At 35.0% G+C, this 24,613-nt stretch overlaps 1 protein-coding gene and 1 long non-coding RNA gene across 4 annotated transcripts in view; one reads left to right on the plus strand and one right to left on the minus strand.

Moving 5' to 3' along the window:
- Positions 1-24,613, plus strand: part of CUBN (cubilin) — a 258,475-nt gene that overhangs the window by 21,127 nt on the left and 212,735 nt on the right. Inside the window, exons 14-19 of the mRNA XM_025445065.3 lie at positions 799-1,033; positions 3,685-3,866; positions 5,976-6,138; positions 6,886-7,073; positions 23,123-23,267; positions 23,495-23,673. Coding sequence (XP_025300850.1) covers positions 799-1,033; positions 3,685-3,866; positions 5,976-6,138; positions 6,886-7,073; positions 23,123-23,267; positions 23,495-23,673 — 1,092 coding nt within the window. The remainder of the gene's footprint in view (positions 1-798; positions 1,034-3,684; positions 3,867-5,975; positions 6,139-6,885; positions 7,074-23,122; positions 23,268-23,494; positions 23,674-24,613) is intronic.
- The window catches only part of LOC112658816 (uncharacterized), a 47,935-nt gene continuing 41,543 nt past the window's right edge, over positions 18,222-24,613 (minus strand). For 2 of the 3 annotated variants that reach the window (XR_003135985.3, XR_007403948.1), the window contains 2 exons: positions 23,537-23,651; positions 18,222-18,339 (listed from right to left, as the gene is read on the minus strand). This is a non-coding gene — a long non-coding RNA (uncharacterized LOC112658816). The remainder of the gene's footprint in view (positions 18,340-23,536; positions 23,652-24,613) is intronic. The other variant, XR_003135986.3, reaches the window with a different exon arrangement.

Genomic DNA, 24,613 nt, shown 5'->3' on the forward strand with positions numbered 1-24,613 from the left:
TTACACACAACAGGTTATTCAGGTGATCAGGGTATAAATCCTTGTGAATGGTAATATAAATCAGTAATGTTTAATTCAAGTATACTTTTCAAACCAGTGTATTTTACTAGTATAGAAACATTGTCAGCTATGCACTTGAAGTGCCTTTGTTTAATGGACTTGACAGTTTAATGCAATCTAGGTAAATATATCACATTAACCCCTCAGTAACAACTCAATGGATATAAAGTTTCAGTTATGCAAGATGAGTAAGTTCTAGAGATCTGTTATACAACATAATGCCTATAGTTAACAGTATGGTATTGTGCACTTCAACATTTGTTAAGACAGTGGAACTCATGTTGCATTCTTACCACTAAAAGAAAAAAAGAAAAAGAGACACAAGGAAACTCTATGAGGTGTTGGATATGCCTATTTACATTGATTGTGATAATGACATTATAGGTGTTGGCATATGTTCAAAAACTCATCAAATCACACACATTTAATATGTGCAGTTCTTTGTATACAAATTGTACCTCAATAAAGCTGTTAAAAATAATTTCATTAACATTAAGATTTTGGATATGTTTTGGTATTAGCTAAAGCCTAAGCAATTAACACAAGTTCTTGAATATGTAGAATTGTCATTTGTATTTGTGGATAATTGGGAGAAATTATAGATATATCTCTTGAAAGGTAACTTAATATGAATGTTTCCTAATTAAGTGGGAGAAATACTTTAGAGTTAACATTATGTTAATTAATTTCATGTTAATGGAAATGAAAAATAACGTATTGTGACCTCTACATTTTTAGGTATTGCGTATCACTTTCACCTTTTTCCAGTTAGAATCAGTGAACAATTGTCCACATGAGTTTCTTCAGATTCATGATGGAGATTCCTCTGCAGCACTTCAACTTGGAAGATTCTGTGGCTCTGTTCTCCCTCATGAACTTCTCAGTAGTAACAATGCTCTCTATTTTCATCTCTATTCTGAACATTTCAGAAGTGGGAGAGGTTTTACAATAAGATGGGAAACACAGCAACCAGGTATGTGAACATGAAAAAAAATCAAGCAAAATCTTGAGATTATTAAGTTTTCTTGATTAATATTAGACTTGTGGATCACATTAAATGTTTTGAGGTCCAGGGATTATATCATACTTTTACAATTCTTTGAAAATCATATAAATCTAAAATGAATTATAAATCTAAAATGGGGCAGCCCGGGTGGCTTAGTGGTTTAGCACCACCTTCAGCCAGGGTGTGATCCTGGAGACCTGGGATCGAGTCCCATGTCAGGCTCCTGCATGCAGCCTGCTTCTCCCTCTGCCTGTGTCTTTGCCTCTCTCTCTCTCTCTCTCTCTCTCTCTCTGTATCTCTCATGAAAAATAAAATCTTTAAAAAATAATAAATCTAAAATGAATTCTATTTAGTGTTCAGAGATAATAAAATTTAGATGAAGGGATCCCTGGGTGGCGCAGCGGTTTAGCGCCTGTCTTTGGCCCAGGGCGTGATCCTGGAGACCTGGGATCGAATCCCACATCGGGCTCCCGGAGCATGGAGCCTGCTTCTCCCTCTGCCTGTGTCTTTGCCTCTCTCTCTCTCTCTCTGTGTGACTATCATAAATAAAAAAAATAAAAAAATAAAATTTAGATGAATAAAAAAGATTAAAAACCATGAGTCTTGATGGGTCCCTTATGAAATTACCAAACAGCATTCTTAGAAACTTTACTAGTAAATTACTACAGGAATGTTGTTGATGACATTGTATTTATATTAAAAAATATAAGCAGATAATAACATATGATCATATTTTCTCCTTGAAAAAAGCATACAATACGCACTGGTTTGTAGTTTGCTTTTTCACTTGATATATCCTAGAGACTACTCCAGAACTAGAGTATAGTGTACATTACATGGATATCTCATTCATTGTCTATTTCAGTCAGTACTTTCTTGATGCATATTTGGCTTGTTTCCAGTCTTTTGGAATTCCAAATTGTACTGCAACAAAGTCCTTGTGAATTTGTCTTATTGTATTTTTGCTAATGTATCTTTGGGATAGATTTCTAACAGTATGATTACTTGATCAAAAAATAAATACCTATGTTTTTGCTAGACATTATTGTTTTCAATATTCTGGATATGTATCATTCTGAGAGACAAGAAATGGTATCTTAGCAAGGTTTTTATTTGTATGTCCCTTGTTATGAGTGAGGCTGAACATCTTTTCAAAGGATAAAGGACAGTTGAATTTTTACTAGTGAACTCTTTGTTTATGTCTCTATTTTTTAGAACCTCTTCATATATTAGGGATATTAATTCTTTGTATTATGCATTAAATTTTTTCCCAGCTCACCATTAACATTTTACTCTGCTTATGGCATTATAAATCTTTGTACATATGATACTTTAACGACTAACTTTTAGGAAACTTCCCCTGAGCAATTAAGATGTTTTCTTATTAGGAACAGTGAGAATCATGTAACTAATTTGATTCATTTTTTGCCGTGGCACCAAGACTTGACTAAGTAACCTGCATAGCTGTGTAAATCGTATATCTTGCATATCTGAAATGTCACCTTATTTTATTTTTTCTAATTTATATTAACTGCAGTCTAGATTTTTATTTAGCATCTCTTTTTCAATTTTATAGTATTTCTTTTTTAAATTTTGTATTTAGATTCTAGTTAGTTAACATACAGTGCGATATTGGCTTCTGAAGTAGAATTCAGTGATTCATCACTTACATACAATACCCAGTGTTCATCACAACCAATGCCCTCCTTAATACCCATCACCCATTTAGCCCATCCCCCACCCGCCTCCCTCTATCAACCCACAGTTTGTTCTTGATCATTAAGAATCTCTTATGATTTGTTTCCCTCTCTCTTCCTTCCCCTCATATGTTCATCTATTTTGTTTCTTAAATTCCACATAGAAGTGAAATTATAAGGTATTTGTCTTTTTCTGACTGACTTATTTCATTTAGCGTAATATATTCTAGTTCTACCCATGTCATTGCAAATGGTAAGATTTCATTCTTTTGGATGTCTGAGTAATATTCCATATCTTGTTTGTTGAAAGACATGGGGTAACAGAAGTTCCAGAAATTTTTAAGAGTTAAAAAGAAATTTTTAAGAACCAGAACTTTTAAAAAGTTTCAGAGAAATGAATTTTCTTTAAAGTGAAAAAAATAGGGGATGCCTGAGTGGCTCAGCGGTTTAGCACCTGCCTTTGGCCCAGGGTGTGATCCTGGAGTCCTGGGATCGAGTCCCACATCCGGCTACCTGAATGGAGCCTGCTTCTCTCTCTGCCTATGTCTCTGTGTCTCTCATGAATAAATAAAATCTTTAACAACAACAACAACAAAAAAGTGAAAAAATATATCTATTATCTCATCCCACAGACAGTTCAGCACTATATTTTAAAATTATATCACCATGTCATAGCTGATAAGCACAGAGCTTAACACACGTATGACTCATTTATTTATTGGTGAATATTTCTAGATTTATTACTGTATCAAACTGGAAAACTGAAAGTCTTGATTAATTTATGAGGGCATCCCAAACTCCACACGGTTATTTCAATAAAGCTTGCCTTCTTGCAGTAAAGGCTATGATAGCTCTACATAAATTATAACTTGTATACAAATGTAAAGTTATTTTTTCTCTTTTTTTCCCCTCTTATTTTAGAGTGTGGAGGTATACTGATGGGTACTTATGGTTCTATTAAGTCTCCGGGATATCCTGGAAACTATCCTCCAGGAAGAGATTGTGTCTGGCAAGTTGTAACCAGTCCTGACCTCTTGATAACGTTTACTTTTGGGACCTTGAGTCTGGAGCACCATGATGACTGCAGCAAAGATTATCTTGAGGTAAACAATTATATTTAGAGGAATGCCTGGGGGGCTCAGTGGTTGAGCATCTGCCTTCAGCTCAGGGCATGATCCCGGGATCCTGGGATCAAGTCTTACATCAGGCTCCCTTCAGGGTAGGGATCATCTAATCATGAGATGATGATTAGAACTCAGGAAACTATGGTTTGGTGATACCTGTGGATGACTACAATTTCCTACCAATAGTTAGATATTTTTTTCAATAGGCAGCCGATATCTTTAAGTCTTGCTAATTCTTTATTCCTAATTGTGCCGGCTAGTTGCTTCTGGGTTTCATTTGAATCTGGGAAACAGACTGTCTTACTGTTCTCTGTCATGGAAGACAGTCCCCTAAGGAGGCAATGGAAGAATTAACAAGGAGAAACACTCAGTAATGGGTATCTTTTCTAATGCAGAATCAAGGCTTCAGTTGTCTCTGGTAACCTGATCCATTATTTCACAAGCTAACTGTAGTGTTCTGTGAAGAAAAATAATAGCAGTTGCATTGAAATGGATTGCTAGGGGGTGAGGTTAGAATATATGGATAATTGTCATTGGGAGAAGAGTCAGTCTGTGCCCTCCTGCTTACCACTAGTAAAAGATTAAAATATAGAAGAAGAAAAAAAGGCTGTTATACTGAAAGGCCATAAGCATGTAGGTATATCAGAAATGTTGCTCTGCATTCGTGGACTGAAAAGATCATTGAGAAGATTGAGTTTTTGGGTTGTTCCTGTCTTATTTGTCACTATAAATTTTAGTACTCCTTGCAGTAGTGATAAAAGACGATATGCTTTTCCAAGTCCATTAGAGAAGAATGGAGAGCTATCAAATTATTCATAAAGGATAGAAAGGTACCGCTGCCAAACAGGGATCTCTACAGTTAAAGTCATTAGTAATTTAGCAGTTGTAATGGATTCAAAACCTTTGGGAATGGCTAGAAGATCTCCCTTTCAGAAAATTTCAGCAACATAATCTTATCTTTTAAATGTTGACAACAGCATGGATTTTTTTAAAATTAATTTCAATGAATTCCACAAATTAAAATTAGAAGCTTCTTTTTTTGTTCCTACATAATTCCTGGATACACATATAATAGAAAGTATCAATCATTCTGATAATATTGAAATGCCTCTCATTTGTCAACAACATTTCAAGGAACTAGTTAAATATAGGAGTGGAATAATGCTGTCCTATAACTTTGCTGCCAATAGAAAAAGTAATTTGAGTGGACAATATAGGCCATGTTAAAATATTATTTTGTTCACTGATGTTTGAGTGTTCTATGTAGTATAGAATTTGTAGTTACAACAGAAGAATAGAGAGGTTAACATGATTATTTAAGAGATTAAAACCCAGCAATTAAAAAAGGTTTCTCAGGTCATATGGTCATTATCACAGTACTTAGTTAACTACTACAATTGCACTTCAAAAATACATTCAACTGTCTTTTATGTTGTATCAGTCTGACTTCACTTCCTTCCCACATCTGATCCTCCTGAAAACCTAGACCAAGTTGTGAATCAGTCGACATTGTTGGCATTCCATCTTCCATTTTCTTTGCATGTATTCATTTTCTCAACTACAAGAATTTATCATTTTTTAAAAAGATTTTACTTATTTATTCATGAGAGACACAGACTGAGAGAGGCAGAGGCACAGGCAGAGGGAGAAGCAGCTCCACGGAGGCAGCCCCATGCAGGACACGATCCTGGGACTCCAGGATCACCCCGTGGGCTGAAGGCAGGTGCTAAACCATTAAGCCACCCAGGATCCCCTGAATTTATCATTTTAAAACAAACATCTGAGGAAAAAAAAAAAAAAAACAGGAAAAAAAACATTGAGAAAGATTCATGAAAAAACTTCAAAGTATAAATCTAGCCTTGGAATTAAAATTTAGACAGAAGATAAGGCATCAGGGATGATGGGGGAAGGGAACTACCCTTTGGTGAACCCCAACAGAGTGTTAGATATATGTGATGGGAAAACCTCTGAGAGCCATCAGTTTCAAATGATAGATTTTCTGAAGTTAATGTGTAAAACGAATAGGTTTGTCAAAATCTGACCATTTTTTGCTTAATGATTCTTTTTTGTTGTTTTGTTTCGTTTTAGATTCGAGATGGTCCTTTGTATCAGGACCCCAGTCTTGGGAAATTCTGCACCACTCTCTCTGTCCCACCACTCCAGACTACAGGTCCCTTTGCCAGAGTTCATTTCCATTCTGACAACCAGATTAATGACCAAGGCTTCCACATCACCTACTTAACATCGCCTTGTAAGTAATCTGATAATTGAGAGCAGCATATGAATGTGAAGGACAGTGCTATGCTTTCATGCTTATAGCTTGTGTTGACACCTTCAAACAAACCAACAAACCAATGATAAACAATTAAACTCTATGAGTTTTTTCTTGGGGTTTTTGTTCTTAACATACATCATTGTGCCCTGATGAGAATTCACAGGAAAAACAACTTTTCAGGTCTCAATATCAGGAAAAGTAGCAATGACCATCTTTTCAAAGGTCCCCTTTCATTTACTCTGGCTTCAGGCTGAGTCTAGAGCCAACCTTCTGTGGTCTGTGGAGTCCATACCTGTTTCTGTGTGTGTCAGATTTTCCCTGAGCACATCCTGCTCATTATTCTTTTAATTAGATTCCTTTTTCTAGCTAGATATTTTGTTTTTTAGATTTTGTTTATGTGTATTTTATAAACTGCCTCAAATATTTTTGGAATAAAGGAGAGCATAAATGTATTTAAAAAGCAATTTGTAGAAGACGATGTTAGCTTAGAAGTTAGATAACACATCTCTGTATCTATTTCTTTAGGTACTACATGGATATCCCACAAACACGTGTCAAACTGAAAATATAATTAGAGACATAAGCCTACACAGGGTGAATAAAGTAGTCATATGATTATGTGTGTATGTGTAAATTAAAAAAAAAAAAGTTGTATCTAATGCCTGAGGGTCACAGGAATGGCCATTCACAGGTCCTTTCCCTTCTCCTCTCTGTTCTCTTCAGCGGATTTGCATTGTGGAGGAAACTACACAGACCCAGAGGGTCTTCTGTCTTCTGACTTGTCTGGACCTTTCACTCACAACAGACAATGCATCTATATTATAAAGCAGCCCCTGGGAGAACAAATACAGGTCAACTTCACCCATGTGGAGCTGGAAGGCCAGAGCAGCTGTTCTCAGAGTCACATTGAGGTAACTCTTACTACTCTGTGGCCCTTACAGGATGTTTATCAACAGTATTTTATTTTATTTTTTTATTTATTTTAGATTTTATTTATTTATTCATGAGAGACACACACAGAGAGAGGCAGAGACACAGGCAGAGGGAGAAGCAGTCTCCATGCAGGGAGCCTGATGTGGGACTCGATCCTGGGTCTCCAGGATCAGGCCCTGGGCTGAAGGCAGTGCTAAACTGCTGAGCCACCCAGGCTGCCCTATCAACAGTTTTATATTCTATAGTATAGTGGTTTTCAAGTAGTTGTAGGGCCAAGCAGCATGAAGATTCCCTGGATGATCTGGACGTTCAAAACACAGTTCTGTACCCTATCCGAGAACTACCGAATCAGAACCTCTAGGGGTACACTCAGCAATCTGTGTTTTACAAGCCCCCATGACCTCTGGGTCATTCTGACTAGGCTAGAGTCTGAGAACAACTGCTCTAGAGAGTATGAAGGAATTTTCCAAAAATAGATCTATAGATGGTGAAACAGGAGATTGGTAATGAAACAGCAAAGGATAAGAATGAAAGCAGAGACTAGGAACTCCTAATAAAGCCAAATTACAAGCTATGAAACTGATTCTTAATAACTACAGTGAAGGCAAGTGATAAGACTAATAGGATTTACTAGTAAGACATAGTTTACATAGATTGTCCAGGAAACTCAGCCCAGAAAAGTAAAAGGATTTGCCCATATAAGCTAGATCATCAGTGGCAGAGAATTAAGTTAAAGCATTGGATGACTTCTGTTTTGTAGTTCAAAGTTTTTTCTTTCAGTAGCCCTGCTTGCTCTCTTTCAAAGAACTTTAACTCTGATTTAAGTGTATATAATGGTTGTAATATGAAGAATATCTGAAACAAAAAGGCAGTTTTGTTTGCCTGGCCTGGTATTTCTTTTGCTTAATTATTGGTCAAGCCACAAATTAAAGTGTTGAACAAGAGAGACAAAACACTTTTTGTTGGGCACAATCATTTTATATAAACTTAGAGAGGCAGTGACAATTTTGTTTGCTTTTGTGAGTTAGAACAAATTTATTTTTCCAGGAAAAACCTATGTAGCTTCTTGCCTTCTTCCCTCCTTTACATATAGTGAGAAAACAAAGAATTTTAGTGTAAGATCTAGACCTAGCTGAAAAATGAAGTACATTGACCATGGTGCTACAGTAATATTTATTAATATTTAGCATAATTGAAATACACATTATGTTAGTTTCAAGTATACAACATTTTGATTTGACATTTATATACATTGCAAAATGGCTACCACATTAAGTGTATTTGTTGATCTGTAACCATACAAAGTAACAATTTTTTTCTTGGGATAAGAACTTCTAAGATTTACTTTTATAGCAACTTCCAAATTTGCAAAACAGAATTATTGATTATAGACCCCATGTTGTACATTACATCCTCATGACTTAGTTATTTTATGATGGAAAGTTTGTAGCATACGAGGTCCATTCGTGTTGTTGCAAATGGCAAGATTTCATTCTTTTTTAGAGCTGAGTGATATTCCATTATATATACACACATATCACATCTTTATCCATTCATCAATCAATGGACACATAGGTTGTTTCCATATCTTGGGTATTGTAAATAATGCTCAAATGAACACATGGGTGCATGCAGTGGTTCAAATTAGTGGTTTCCTTTTCTTTTGTTAAATACTAAGAAATAGAATTGCTGGATCATATTATAGCTTTATTTTTAACTTTTTGAGGAACTTCCATATCATTTTCAATAGTGGTTACACCCCCACCAACAGTGAACAAGGGTTCCCTTTTTACCACATCTTCACCAACATTTGTTATTTTTTGTCTTTTTGATAATAGCTATTCCCACCTGTGAGGTAATAGCTCATCATGGTTTTGATTTGCATTACCCTCATATTAGAGATGTCGAGCATCTTATCTTATGCCTGTTGGCTATCTGTATATTTTCTTTGGAAAAATGTCTACTCAGATCCTCTGCCCATTTTTTAATTGGATTATTTTTTGTTGCTATTGAGTTGTTTGATTTCTTTCTATATTTTGGATATTAACTATTTGATGTATAATTTGCAAATATCTTCTCCCATTTGTTAGATTGCCTTTTTGTTGTGTTGATGGTTTTATTCACTTTGCAGAAGCTTTTTAGTTTGATGTAATTTTATTTGTTCATTTTTGCTTTCGTTGCCATTGTTTCTGGAATCAGATCCAAAAAAAGATATTGCTAAGACCAATGTCAAAGAGCTTTCCGACTATGTTTTATTCTAGTCTTTATGGTGTCAGTCTTACACCAAGTTCTTAACCCATTTTGAGTTAATTTTGTGTGTGGTATAAGATAATGATCTAGTTCCATTTTTTTGGAATGGGGCTGTCCAGTTTTCTTAACACCATTTATTGAAAAGATTTCCTTTTCCCATTGTATATTCTTGCTTCCTTCATTGTAAATTAATTGACCATATGTAGTTAGGTTTATTTCTAGGTTTTCTATTCCATTGATCTTTGTGTCTGTTTATTACAATACCATACTGTTTTGATTACTCTAGCTTTGTAGTATAGTTTGAAATCAGGGAGTGTGATGCCTCTAGCTTTTTATTCTTACACAGGATGACTTTAGGTATATGGAATCTTTCGTGGTTCCCTACAGAACATAGGATTGTTCTCTTTCTGTGAAAAATGCCATTAAAATTTTGATAGGGATTGCATTGAATCTTTAGATTGCTTTGGGTAACCTGGACAATTTAACAATGTTAATTCTCCCAATCTGTAAGCAGGGATTATATTTCCATTTATTTGTTTCTTTTTCAATTTCTTTCATCAGTGTCTTATAGTTTTCAATGAATAGGTCTTTTACTTGATTAAATTTATTTGTAGGTATTTTATTCTTTTTGATGCAATTGTAACAGGGATTATTTTCCTAATTTCCTTTTTTTTATAACTTGTTATTAGTGCATAAAAATAAACATATTTTTATGTATTTATTTTGCATCCTGCAGCTTTACTGAATTTATTAGTTCTAACAATTTTTTTGGTGTAATATGTAGCGTTTTCTCTATATAAAATCATGTCTTCTGTAAATAGTGGCTGTTTTACATCTTCCTTTCCAATTTGGATATCTTTTGTCTTATTTTCCTGCTTATTCATTTGCTAGGACTTCCAATACTATGTTGAATGAAAATGGCAAGAGTGGGCATCTATCTTGTTCTCATTTTAAGCTGAAAGCTTTTCATCACTGAATATGATGTTAACTATGCTCTTCTCATATGGCCTTTATTATGTTGAGGTACATTCCAACCATACTCAGTTGAGAATTTTTTTTCATAAATGAATGTTGAATTTACTCAAATGCACACAAAAAATCTGTGTCTATTGAGATGATCCTATGATGTTTATCCTTCATTTTGTTCATGTGGTAGATCACAATGGTTTATTTGCACATACTAAAACATCCTTGCATTCCTGGAGTTAATCCCACTTGATCGTGGGATATGATTAAGTGTATTTTGTGACATGAAATTTTGTTGAGGATTTTTGCATCTATTTTCATCAGTAATATTAGTCTAGAGTGGGTTTCTTGTGTATTCTTTTTTGATTTTGGTATCATAGTAATGCTAAACTCATATATCTTCCACTGGATTGACTCCTTTGTCATCATGTAATACCCATCTTTTTCTTTTATAATAATTGTTTTTTAAACTCTTTTTTGTTTGATATCAGCATACGTACCCCAGCTTTCTTTTGGTTTCCGCTTGTATTAAATGTCTTTTCCATCACTTCACTTTCAATCTATGTGTATCCTTACATTGAAATGAATCTCTTGTAGGTAGCATATAGATGGCTCTTGTTTTTTTATGCATCCAGCCTCTTGATGTCTTTTGATCGGAGAATTTAGTATATTTACATTTAAAGTAATTATTGGTAAGTACGTACTTATTGCCACTCTATTTATTGTTTTCTCTGTGTTTTGTAGTTCCTTTTAGTTTCTTTCCCCTTCTATTGAATTATTCCCTTGTGGTTTGGTGACTTTCTATAGCGTTAGATTCCTTAGATTCTTTTCTCATTATCTTTTGTGTATTTAGTATAGGTTTTTGCTTTTTGGTTAGCATGAGGTTCATAATCTATTTTAAGTTCGTAGCAAATTTAAGTTAAATTTGAACACTTCTAAAATTCTACATTTTTACTACCCCCACTACCTTTTATATTTTTGAGGTTTTGATGTCATTTTGTGTTTTTTATTTCACATCTTTTTATTTTGTGTATCCTTTCAATAATTATTACAGTTATTTATTTTTTTACTATTTTTGTCTTTTAATCTTCTTACTAGTTTTATAAGTGATTAATCTACTACCTTTACTATATAGTTACCTTTAACAGTGAAGTTTTTACTTTCATAATTTTTTCTGGTGTTAAGTGCCCTTTCTTTTCAGTTTAAAGAAGTCCCTTTAATATTTCTTGTAAACTGGCTTAGTGTTGATGAACTCCTTTAGCTTTTGCTTATCTGGAAAGCTCTATTTCTCCTTTAATTTTGATGACCTTTCTGAGTAGAGTATTCTTGGTTGAAAGAATACTTTGGACATATCATGCCACTTTATTCTTGCTTGCAAAGTTTCTGCTGAAAAATCTGCTAGTAGTCTTATGGTAATTTCCTTGTACAGAACAAGTTGTTTTTCTCTTGTGGCTTTTAAGATTCTCTCTTTATCTTTATCTTTTGACATTTTAATTATAATATGTCTTGATGTGAGTCTCTTTGAGCTCATTTTCTATGGAACTCTTTGGCCTTCCTGGTTCTGGATGTCTCTTTTTTTCTCTAGGTTAGGGATTTTTCAGCCATTATTTCTTAAAATAAATTTTCTGATCCTTTCACTTTCTCTCTCCTCTCTGTGGAACCTCTAAAATATGAATATTATTCTGCTTGATGATATCCTATATATTTGTTAAGCCATCTTAATTTTTAATTTTTTTCTTTTACTGCTGTATTTGCATGAGTTCCACTGTCCTGTCTTCCAGCTCATTGATTCTGTCTTCTGCTTGATCTCATCTACTCTTGAACCCTCCCAGTACACTTTTTCAGAGCAGTTATTGTGTTCTTCATTTCTATGACTGGAGTTTGGTACTTTCTCATATTTTCTTTATCTTTGTTGAAGTTTTCACTACATTATCATTCATTCTTCTTCAGAGGACCATACTTTGAACTCTTTATCAGGTAAATTATTTATCTTTGTTTTAAGGTTTTTCCTCCTGAGGTTTTACTTTGTTCTTAGTTTGAGAACATATCCTTCTGTCTCCTCATTTTTCTTATCTACCTGTGTTTTCTTCTATGTATCCTGTATAACAGCTATCTTTCCCAGTCTTGTTTGGGTGATCTTGTATATGAGATAAACCTTATCATTTAACCTTTCCCTAAGGAAAGGTTGTCTTTCAAACCTTTGTGATTGGCTAAGCAGCCTGAATATTTCTTGGTAGGTCTCAGGTGTTGAGAATGTGCCAAAACCTGTGAGTGTACCAGAGGGGATGGATCTCAGCCAGCACCTAGTTCCAGGCTAATTGGAAGCTAGACCCTCAGGCAACAGCTTTTGAAGTATGCAAATATATATGGTCCTGTGGGACCTCAATTATAAACACTGCTGGCTCTAGTCCAAGTGATCCAGATGTGTCCCCTAGCGACACTTGCAAATTTCAAAGCTTAAGAAATGTATATGAACTTTTTTCTGGGAGATATTGGTGAGCTGGAGCAAGATCATATAATAAAGATGGTATCCCCCAATGTATGTTTTCTGAAAGCACTTCTGTAGCCTCTACATGTGTGGTAATCCTGAAGTCTGCTCCCCCAGGCCAAAATTTCATGTCAGGTAGATAAGAAGTTTTCACAGCAAGACTTGGAATGTGTTCTAGTCTGCTGTCTATATGGTACCTTGGTGGTTGTAGCCTGTCAAGAATTTTCTCTCCATTTGTTTCAGACTCATAGGACACAGGCTTAATCCCCCTTGGCCACCAGAACCAGAGGCTCACAGCACATTCCTTGGGTGCTCTGTGTTGGCTTGCTGGCTTTGGTGGTGCCACTGTGAAGCAGCATGCAGGGGTAGGGGACTCACTAGGTCATTACTGGCAAGGTTAAGGTGGAATGGCACACTGGGGTGGGATGTTCTCCCACCTGGGAGGCACAACGTAGTGGTGCACAGGAGTAGGGTGCTTGCTTGGCCAACTTAGACAGGGTCAAGGAGTACAGCACATAAAGTGTGGGCATGCCCAGCAATACTCTAGCAGGGGGAGAATGCCAAAAGTGGTACTTGCCAGTGTCTCCATACCTAGAGGGAATCCCTATAGATTCCTGCTCATCTGCAGATGCTTTAAGATCAGCAAATGAATCTATGCCTCTCTTTCTCATTTTGATGTAGTCCCTTTTATCCTTTGTTGTGGAGAAGCTTGTTCAGGCATTTTTCAGGTCTTTTTTAGAGGGAATTTTTCTATATGTAACTATAGATTTGTTGTGTTCAAAGGAAGAAGTGAGTTCAAGATCTCTCTCTTTTTTTTTCATTTGTTCAAGATCTTGCTATACTTCCTTCTTGAACTGCCTCTCTGGATTCAGCAATCTATTTTTTTAATCCATAGATTTTGATATCAGATGGTGAGGCAAATGTGTATATTCATTCATTTATGTTTTCTAAAATATAGTTTAACATATATTAAAGTTTTGTTCTATGGAGCAACTCTAGATATTTTTATGTAAATAAAAATTAAATTTCCAACCTCTGTTTTTTTACTTTAAGAACAGTAAAAAAAGAGCTCACACTTAGAGAATACTTACTATGTATCAGGTGCAATTCTAAGACTTTAAAATACTATAATAAATTAAGTAAATAACAATAACTGTCTTTCTACGGTCTGTTGGATGTGGTACATGTTTGACATGAGTAAATTCATTGACTCTTCACAAAAACCATTATTATTCCTATTTTGACATGACGAAACTGAGACCCAGAGGAGTTGTCACTTGCCCATGGTTACATGTGTGGGGAGTAGGGGAGCTGGAAGTTGAATTAGTTCCAGTTGTAGTGTTCTATGATAAGAACAGAAACACAACTGTGTAGCTATGACTATGAAAGGTGGTTCACCTTCATAGGAAAGAAGCTTTTGTGAATTTCCCAATTCCATATCTGGCTCCATGGTGATAGGACTATAACATGGAATCAGGCACATTGCTTTTCTCAGACAGATGAAATTGAAACGCTCAGAATGCTCTTCTATTTAGGTGCTGTATGAGGTTTTTATGGCTCTAAGATACCATCAAAGTATCTGTAATAATATACCCTCTCTGGACTTGCACTACATTCTAATTGAATTTCAACAAGAAGTTACATGAACTCTAAATTGTTGTGAAAAGTTATCTTTAAAAAATAATTTAAAAAAAGCATTGAAACATTTAATTTTGTGAAACTGAATGGGAATGTTTTGTGGCCAGATGGGGATTGGAGTTAATTGATCTAAATGCCTATTTTTGTTCAGTCATTTGATGATATATATATCAGATATATATAACCTTGGACAAATCTTTATCTGGATGCTTCAGTTCCTACTTCCATAAGATGCCCTACCTATTCCTTCAAACTTTGTGAACATAAATCAAAGCAGTGAATGACAAAATAAGCTTGAAGAATTAAAAACATTATAAAAATGCTAGGTTTTCCTAGGCCAAATGTCCAACTCCTGCCTTGAACTTATTATTTCAGAGATAGCTGATAAGACTCTTTCATGGTTGGCTGTTGAAGTATTGTCATTCTGATGTGCACACACACCCATAAAGTCTTGATCAAATTTCCCTTAGGGGTTGTTGATGGAGAAAATACAAGGGCTGTATTAGAAGGACAGCACATATATATAGTGATTTGAATAATTGAAAAGATTTTCTATTATGTCCTTGACCATCCTAAAGGAATATAATCGATTTGCAGAGTTTTAGCACCAGCAAGTATCTGAGAGGTCGTCTAATTTAAATTCTTAATTTTATAAATGAGGAAATTGAGGTCACAAAGATCAAACTCTAGTTATTGTTAGAATAGGATTTAGATGTACCTACAAGGGAATCTACATAGACATACACTGACTTACATCAACTTCTTGCCAATACATCATATCTATCTATTGGGATAATTTGTGAACTAAGCCCATTTTTTAAAAAGTACATCTACTTCTTTTCATGACCTTTAGACAGAAAGTATGGAAGAAAGTGATTCTGGAACCAAATTCAAATGACATTATTATGACTCAATGTATTGCTCCCTGAAATGGTAGTTTCATTTTTAAAAGATATACCTGAAAAGTGATTATGTAAACAAAGGAATAATAAAAGGAATACTGGTATTTCAAATACTTTGGTAGTTTAGAAAGCAGATGACTTTGCCATTTACTAATTCTATTTATAAGAGAGAAAAGACCACTCAAAGTTTTAGAAAGAATGAAAAGCAGAGAGGGAATTCTAGAGAAATCTGGGAGAGTAATAACAGAATTCATTTCTTTTGAAAGAATAGATGCACTTCTAAAAGTCCTAGATCTTCTCATTATGTGATTCCAGTTGTTTTCTTGCCATGTGAATATAACCTTTAAATGAAGATATTATTGCCTAGTTTATCTTTTTCATGTATAGTATAATTTTGAAAGACTTTTTGCTCAGTAAGAGAGCTCTGTAAACATTTTATTTGAGAATAAAATTTAACTACAGAAGATAATAAATGTGGTAATGTGGGCAGTACCACATTTATTATGCAGTATATTGTATTTTTTCTTTTTTTTTAACAAGAAGCACACATTTATGCATTAATTCTTGGATTTATACATCTCTCTCAACTAAATTTTCTCCTTTAGAAACACATGTTGCCCGTGAGTGATGTAATATGGCTAGTAGCAAAAGAATGAGTATAACAAGACTATTAGTTCATCTGTTTTTGTCTAAGAGAGCTTTTAAATTATATAGAGTAAATCAATGATTAGGGCAGAAGCATCTTTCCAGAATAAAAAGCAGCACCTCTCATTAATATTTTATAAGTGATTTAAGCCCTCAGAACTATAAGTGAAGGACACATACAGAAGTAATGAAAGTTTAATTTTTAATCTTAGAGAATGCAAGTAGTAGGCTGAATAATAATTTTAGAGTTCTATATGATGCTAAGTCTAGGGCTTGAAATAGGATGTAGAAAGAAATGAATAGAATCTCCTTGACCGATCCTGAATTGTCTGACCCCTCCCTGCTAAGACTTGTGGTAAGGGGAAGGAGAACCACATAAGAGAGATTAATAAAGGAAGGGGAAGGAGAAGTGCCTTCTGGGGAAAGAGGAGGACTTCTGGAGAAGTTGTTCCTTCTTAGAAAGCAAACAAAAATAAATGGCATAGAAAAGTAAGCTACATTAAATTTGGTGTCTGAAATATGGGGAATGTGTCCCTATTCTGCAAATGTCATTGAATGATATATTTTGACTTTTTGCTAATCCAAGCAAATTCACAAAGCAGAAATTACACACATATCTTTAGAATGTAATGAAACTAGAAGTTAATATTTTTATTAACTTTTTTTTGTTTGTTTTTTAATGTCCAAATACTTGGAAATAGATAAAATCATTCTTAAATAGTTACTGCGTTAAGGAAGGGAAGAGAAAATGAAATCAAAGATAATGAAGAAAATAACAGAGGAAATGCTAGATGGTTATCAAATATGTGAGACATGATGAAACTCAAATCCCATGTAAAATCTTCAAAATTTTATAGAAGAAATTAAAAATTAGAAATGTGGGGAAGTACAACAAGCTGAACCACTGGAGATCTATCTTCCTGTTGAATCTTTTATCACCTCCCCCTCTTCTTCCTGGTACTCCTCACTCGACTCCTCCCAACTGGCCCTGCACAGTATTCCCGTATCTCCACACATCTTTAGATGGAATCAGAATCACAAGAGATTTCCTTTTGCTTTTGTTTATTTCTTTATAAAGATTTTGTTTACTTATCTATTTACTTATTTACTGAGAGCTCAGGTAGGGGAAGGGGCAGAGGGAGAGGAAGGGAAAGGATTTCAAGCACATGCAGTACTCAGCATGGACCCTGACTTGGGGCTCAATCTCACCACCCTGAAATCATGACCTGAGCTGAAATCAAGAGTCAGTTGCTCAACCAACTGAGCCCCCCAGGTGCCCCAAGGAAATAATTTTTAATCCCTGTGTGACTTCTCTCATCTCTTATCCCTCACCATTCTTATTTGAAGTGGGGCCACCCACATCCCCCTCCTTTGTGCTCAGATTAACGCAAAACTAGTCTGCAAGATCAAGTCTTTATTGAGCTAAGGGACATTTTAACCTGAAGCTCGCTTCACAGTAAACCAGATGTTAAACACTGCTGCATGGGAGGGTCCTGTCTTTAGCTCTTGGTTGGACCAAGCCTATGTGCCAGCATATTTGGTTTGTTTTGAATTAAAGTTTAATACTTTAAATAGATTTTTGGAATTGTTATATAAAAACAAATCTGGATACATAGCAGATACAAACAAATGAGCACATGCATTAAGATGTGGCTTTGAGACCTGATCCATTCCAGATGTTAAAGCTTACTGCTGACTGGGCTCTAGAGCACACTCTTAAATTTCATATGAACTGTGTTTTTTTGGCCCTATTTATTTTAGCTTTCTCTACAGGAAATAGTTCCTTTGTAAGAATTCTGTCTTTTTTTTTTTTTTTTAATGAGTAGTTTCTCTTCAAGAACTAGTTCAATCTGATGAATACAAAACTCAGAAGCCATTTGGACTGTTTCATAGGCTAATTATTGTGGATCACAGGCTATATATTGCATCTCTGGGCCTGAAACAATCAGTGTTAGTTGGATAAATAAGGTTATCAATGAGAAATCTGGGCCTGGTCTGTAGAATACTGGAATTTTGAACTGGCCCTGGTCATTCCTTTGCAAATGTGATCCAGTGTAAAGAATGAATTTGATGCAATGCCTCTATCAGTGACTATGATATGGCTTCACTTAACTAGTTAAGAAAAACTCCTTGTTAATATAAAATGGGTTTAAATACAAATCATCTTTCTGTAAGTTATGCTGCAATAACAGTCAGTAGCAATACAAGAAGTCTAAAACAATAACAAACAAAGAAAATTTCTATGGCTTATAACAGTATACATTTATTCTTTGTTCGTGTAAACATGTTGTTTTGAGGTCACTGGCAGTTCTGCTCACACTGTCCCATCTGTCTCTGGGACCCAGGCTCTTGATCCTATAAGAAAAGAAAATAAAAAATGGTTGAATCCTGCCATGACTCTCAAGGCTCCTACCTGGAGATGGCGTATGGCTTCTGCCCACATTATGTTGGGCACAGCAAACACAATGGCCAAGAAAAGTTGATGGGAAGAATAAATATTAATTCTCCGTGGGAAGGCATTGTAAGTTGCATAGTAATGAGTGGAGATGTTAGACACCCCCCCCCCCCGCCCTTACAGGGAGGGATGTAAGTGATTAGGAAAAATAATACAGTCTATCCTAGTGCATAAGCACAAAAGAGAAAGGGTTTGCCGTTGTTGTTGTTGGGGAGGTGCAAATTCAGAAGTCCTATATATAGAATGCAGATTGGGCTGCAACAATTTTGAGATCACTTAGAGCATTTGATGAACTTTATTTGTCTCATTCAGAGGATTTGTGGTTAAGGTATTGTCATGTCCAGGATCCAGAGAGAATACAGGCTTTCAGATTTAATAAGGTTTCATTTCCACAGAGACAGAGAAATGCAGCCAAAATCAATTGTACCTTCGAGGTTTAGGGCCCCTGAGCCCTATAAGTTCCTCTTAAAACATTTGGACTGCAGCTGCCTTTCTCCTTGCTAAAATCCTTGAATTTCGTTAGTGAGGCCCTGGGGAATGGCCCACTTTAGCTTGCTCTGATGCTGTTTGGCTGCTTTTCTTCCTTCATGTCATCTTCTAATGGGCAAGATGCAAAAGAGAGACTATAGTCTTAGCAGAGGAGTGTGAAGCCCTGGAGGATCAGAGAGGAGGGTAGTATCTTATTCTGTGTTTCAGGCTTCCTGGTTTCCAAGAACTAGTATGTTTGTGTCTCTAACAAAAATTGAACCATCATACCATGCCTTAAAATTAATGAGTCAACAAGCATTTGTCAAATACCTATTTGTGAAGTTCTATATTAGATGCTAAAGGCATTATAGATATTTTCTCCTCCCTCAAAGATTTGCTGTTTGAGTAGAGAGATATCTAGCATAAATTTAAGACAGTATGTGAAATTCATGTTATAGCTCTTAGAAACTGGCTTGGTATGTGTCAGTCAAGAGGTATGTGATTTTTTAAAGTCTGTGTAAGATTCTATCATATGGCTATACCATAATTTATTTAATCACTCTCCTATGATTAGAAATTGAAATATTTTCAATTCTTGTAATTATAGAGCAAATTTGATGTGAGTCCTTTGTGTCTTTGCCTGTATCTTGAATGATTTCTTTATGATAGAGTGTTAGAGTGAAGTTACTAGGTCCCAAACTGAATATTTTGAAGACTCCTGATGCATACTGTCATATTATTTTCCAGAAATTTATATATCCCTCTACCAGCTATGGATGGGAGCAACTGTGTTACCATATCCCTGCCAGCTTTGAGTATCAGACTTTTAAAATCTTCCCTTTTTTGCTCATTTCCCTCAGCCTGGATAATCCTTCAAGTCTCAGTTTAAAGGTTATTTCCATGGAGAAATATTCCATACTCTCCGGTTTGAGTTCAGGGTTTTGGGGTGAAGTCAGTTTCCTTTAAGAACTTTTTATATTACCCCTTTTCTATTCTGAAATGAAATTCATAAATGATGTAACCTCAATGCCCAGACATACTACACTTGAAGACAAAATGAAGGCTTAAGTTGTTTTCTCTTTGAATCACTGTGAATGCCACAATACAAACCCAGGCTGATGTGGCTGTGCAGGTTGGTAATACATTTTCTGAAATGGTTTCCAACTCTTGTCAGATTTCCAGGGGGAAAAAAAAAAGCGTGAAACTTCCTTTGATTTATATTCTACTTATAATCTTAGAAAATTTAGTGTTTATTAAAATTTGGCAAAAATATTTTGAGTTTAGTACATAAAATAGAGCTAGATTTTATATTTAATAATAGAACTGTCACTTATATGAGTATCACATGAGATATAAGAGAATTTTTGTATGTGACTATCTCTTATACTGCAGGGTGTTTAGTGTCTTTGGTCACCAGCCACTAATTGCCAGTAATGCCTAACCACTACAGTATTGATTAAAACAACAACCAAAAAGTCTTTTCAGGGATTTCCAAAATGTCTAGTTGTGATACTGATGGAGAACCACTGTGTTAAGTAATAATATAGCCTCTTGTACTTTCCCAAACATGGCGCTCATGCTTTTGGAAAAATGTGCTTGCTTGTTGTAGGGTCCTTGTGAGCAGTCCACAGCGCTGTCACCCACACAGGTCTGGGCACTTACTTATGCCTTGATAATGTTAGTTGAGAAAATGAATTAATATTTGGATAGCTAGATCTTCCAAAAATAATTCTATATAACAGGAGTAAGATCTATATTCATGAAATCATTCCTGATTTTGTGAGAAATCTCTAGCATTTTACCTTTCAAAATCTCAAAAATTGCAATAGCTATTCTTTAGTTCACTTTTTTTTTTTAAATTTCAAGACGTTTTTCCAAGGAATTCATACTATTGTTTCATCTATTTGCTTCAACAACCCCATGAGCCAGGCTAAGATTTAGTAACTTGCTCAGAAGTGCATGGGCTTTGGCCAGGTCTTTGTGACTCCATAGACTGTGCTCATGGTCCTTATAAGATGTTGACTGTTGATTTAAAACAGGTTGTCTTGGGGATCCCTGGGTGGCTCGGTGGTTTAGCGCCTGCCTTCTGCCCCGGATGTGATCCTGAGTGCTGGGATTGAGTCCCTCATCGGGCTCCCTGCATGGGGCCTGCTTCTCTCTCTGCCTGTGTCTCTGCCTCTCTCTCTCCCTCTGTGTTTCTCATGAATAAATAAATAAAATCTTAAAAAAATTAAAATAAAACAGGTGGTCTTTATCGTATGAGGGAAATATTCCTTTGCTCCTAAATTTCTGAGTTTTGCTCTTTTTTTTTTAATTTTATTTATTTATTCATGAGAGACAGAGAGAGGCAGAGACACAGGCAGAGGGAGAAGCAGGCTCCATGCAGGGAGCCCGACGTGGGACTCGATCCCGGGTCTCCAGGATCAGGCTCTGGGTCGAAGGCAGCGCTAAACCACTGAGCCACCCAGGCTGCCCCAGAGTTTTGCTTTTAATAAAAAGAAATACTGATAATTTTTTTTTACATCTATGGAAATATATGGATCCATTGACAAGTGTAGTTTTTTTTTAAAAAAGATTTATTTATTTATTCATGAGAGACACAGAGGGAGAGAGAGAGGCAGAGACACAGGCAGAGGACGAAGCAGGCTCCTTGCAGGAGCCAGATGTGGGACTCCATCCCGGAACTCCAGCATCAGGCCCTGAGTCAAAGGCAGATGCTCAACTGCTGAGCCACCCGGGCATCCCCAATGAGTGTAATTTATAATTTCAAATAACCTTACATTATTCAAATTCTTATCTTTGTTTGGATCGTAAGCCTAATGATGAAGTAAATTTGTTTTTCTAGAACTGTGTTTGTTTTTATATCTATATAAATAGGTGAGATCAATCCATAGTTTCATTGTATCATCTGTTGGAATTTAGTAAGATGGTTCTGAGAAAAATTAGTTGGAAGTTTCTTCAATGTTTGAGGGTGCCTTAGAACAAATAATCTATGGCAAATATTTGTTCCTTAAAAATTTGAAATAATTGAGGAGCCTGCGTGACTGAGTTGGTTCGGTGTCAGACTCTTGATTTCCCCTCAGGTCATGATCTCAGGGTCATGAAATTGAGCCCCATTTCTGTCTCCATGCTTAACATGGAGTCTGCTGGAGTCTCAAGCAGACTCTCTCCCTCTTCTTTTCCCTCTGCCCCTCTTCCCAGTGTACATGCATGTTATAAATAAATAAATAAATAAATAAATAAATAAATAAATAAATAAAATCTTTTTTAAAAGTTTGAAATAATTGGTGAGGTAGAGGATATTCTGGGAGTTCTGGGAGGTGGGAGGTAATTATTTGATAATGTTTTCAATTTTATCCATGGTTTATTGTCTCTTCAGATTTTATCTTTCTTCTCCTTGAGGTAATTTTAGTAATTTATATTTTTTCTGGAAATAGCCATTTCAAACATTGAGCTGTATCAGCATAGAGTTGTACAAAGAGTTATCATTCATATGAAATGAATGTGTCAGTATCTGTGTATTTGTAGCATTTTTCTCATTTTTGATTTGTGTATCTGTGTTTTTCTTTTTAAAAATTTTTGTCTTTATTTTCTTTTATCTTTATTGACAAAGATGTATCTTAAATATCTCTATCCCTCAACTTATACCCCCAAAACAATTCTTGAATGTATTATTGAACTCAACTTTCTTTTGTATTTTATTTATTAGGTTTTACTTTTAGTTTTACTTTATAATCTCTCATTTTAATACGTTTTCCCAATTTTTTTAAATTGACTCTTTTAATTCTCTGTTATCTACTTTTCTGTCTCTTTCTTTCAACAATAAAAGCAGTTTAGTCTGTGACTTCCTTTGATTACAGATTTGGCTGAAACTTGCATGTCTTATTATATCATGTTCTCATATTTTGCTGTTTTCTATATAATTCAAAATTGTAAATTTATCTTTGCTTTCACATTGTAGAAGTTATTAGGAGAACGTTTGATGAAATATTCTTATGCTTTGGATTTTATCTGGCTTAAGTTTGTTATTAATATTTAGTGTAATTATACTGTGCTCAAGATTGGCCCATTGATTACTTTCAAATATAAATATGTAACTCAAATTAGATTATAACTTATTCTGAATCTGCCGTTTTTTTCATCTCCAAATAATCCACCATTGCCAAGATTATTTTGTTGATTAGAGTAAAAGATCTATTTTATTTTTCTATTTAGGTCCGAGATGATAAAATCTTACTTGGAAAAGTATGTGACAATGAAACCCTCCCTCACATTAAATCCATTAGGAACCATATATGGATCAGGCTTAAAATAGATGCTTCTCTTGTAAGAGCTAGTTTCAGAGCTGTTTATCAAGTTGGTAAGAAAATTTATGCGTTAATTTTTAAGTTTCTAATTTGTCTGATTGTAACATTTTAATTTCTTGGAATAATTTAGTCATTTTATACCTTTTAGTGCCAAGGAAAAAATTCTACTAGTCACAACACATTCCTTTATATTCCTATGCTGAACTAAACTTAGCAATAAAAGTAAAGGCAGGAATCATTTATCTCTGAACAAACACTACTATCATTTTCATATTCACAGCTTGTGGAGGAGAATTAACTGGAGAAGGAGTCATTCGCTCACCTTTTTATCCTAACGTGTATCCAGGAGAAAGAATCTGCAGGTGGACCATTCACCAGCCCCAAAGCCAAGTAGTTATTCTCAACTTCACTGCCTTTGGAATTGAAAGTTCTGCCCACTGTGATACAGATTATATTGAGGTAAGAGTAGAACATCTTTGAATACTTGTATTGGGTTGAATATTATTTAAAACAGTATGTCATGTTATCCTTAGATCAGCTACATGAAACAACACTAGTTTGTAAAGACCAATATCTCTTATAAATATAGATGCAAAAATCCTCAATAATATACTAGCTAACTGAATTCAGCAGCATATAAAGAAGAATATGCACCATGACCAAGCAGGATTTATCGCAGAAATGCAAAGTTGGTATACATTAAAAAATCAACGAATGTAAAATAAAATAAAGGAAAAAAAGAACCTCCCACATGATTAGCTCAATAGATGCAAAGAAAAGCATTTGACAAAATCTAACATCTTTTTGTGATAAAAACACTGAACAAACTAAGAATAGAAGGGAACATCCTTAATTAGAAAAATGTCATCTATTAAAAAATCCACAACTAACATCATATTTAATGATGAAATACTAAATCCTTTGCCCTTATCATCAGTAAAAAGGCAAAGATGTCTGTTCTCACCACTTCTATTCAATATTATACTGGAAATTTTAGCTAGGGCAATTAAGCAAGGAAAGGAAAGAAAATACATTCAGGATGAAAAGGAAAGAGTAAAACTATCTCTCTTCAAAATTAACATGATTTTATCTATATATAAGATGTATAGAAAATCATAAGGAATCCACACATACATACGCACAAACTATTAGAAGGAATCCACACATGCAAACATATTCAGCAAATTGTATGATATAAGATCAAACTATGAACGTCATTGCTTTTTCTGTACACCAACAGTGGACAATTTGAAAATGAAACCAAGGAGACAATGTCGTTTACAATAGCATAAAAACGAAATACACCGAGAAATACATCTTTAAAAAGATGTGTAAAATGTGTACTCCTGAAGCATTGTTAAAGGAAATTAAAGACCTAAATACGTGGAAAGACATCCCA

This window comes from Canis lupus, chromosome 2, assembly GCF_003254725.2.
Source record: "Canis lupus dingo isolate Sandy chromosome 2, ASM325472v2, whole genome shotgun sequence".
NCBI classification, from domain to species: Eukaryota; Metazoa; Chordata; class Mammalia; order Carnivora; family Canidae; genus Canis; species Canis lupus.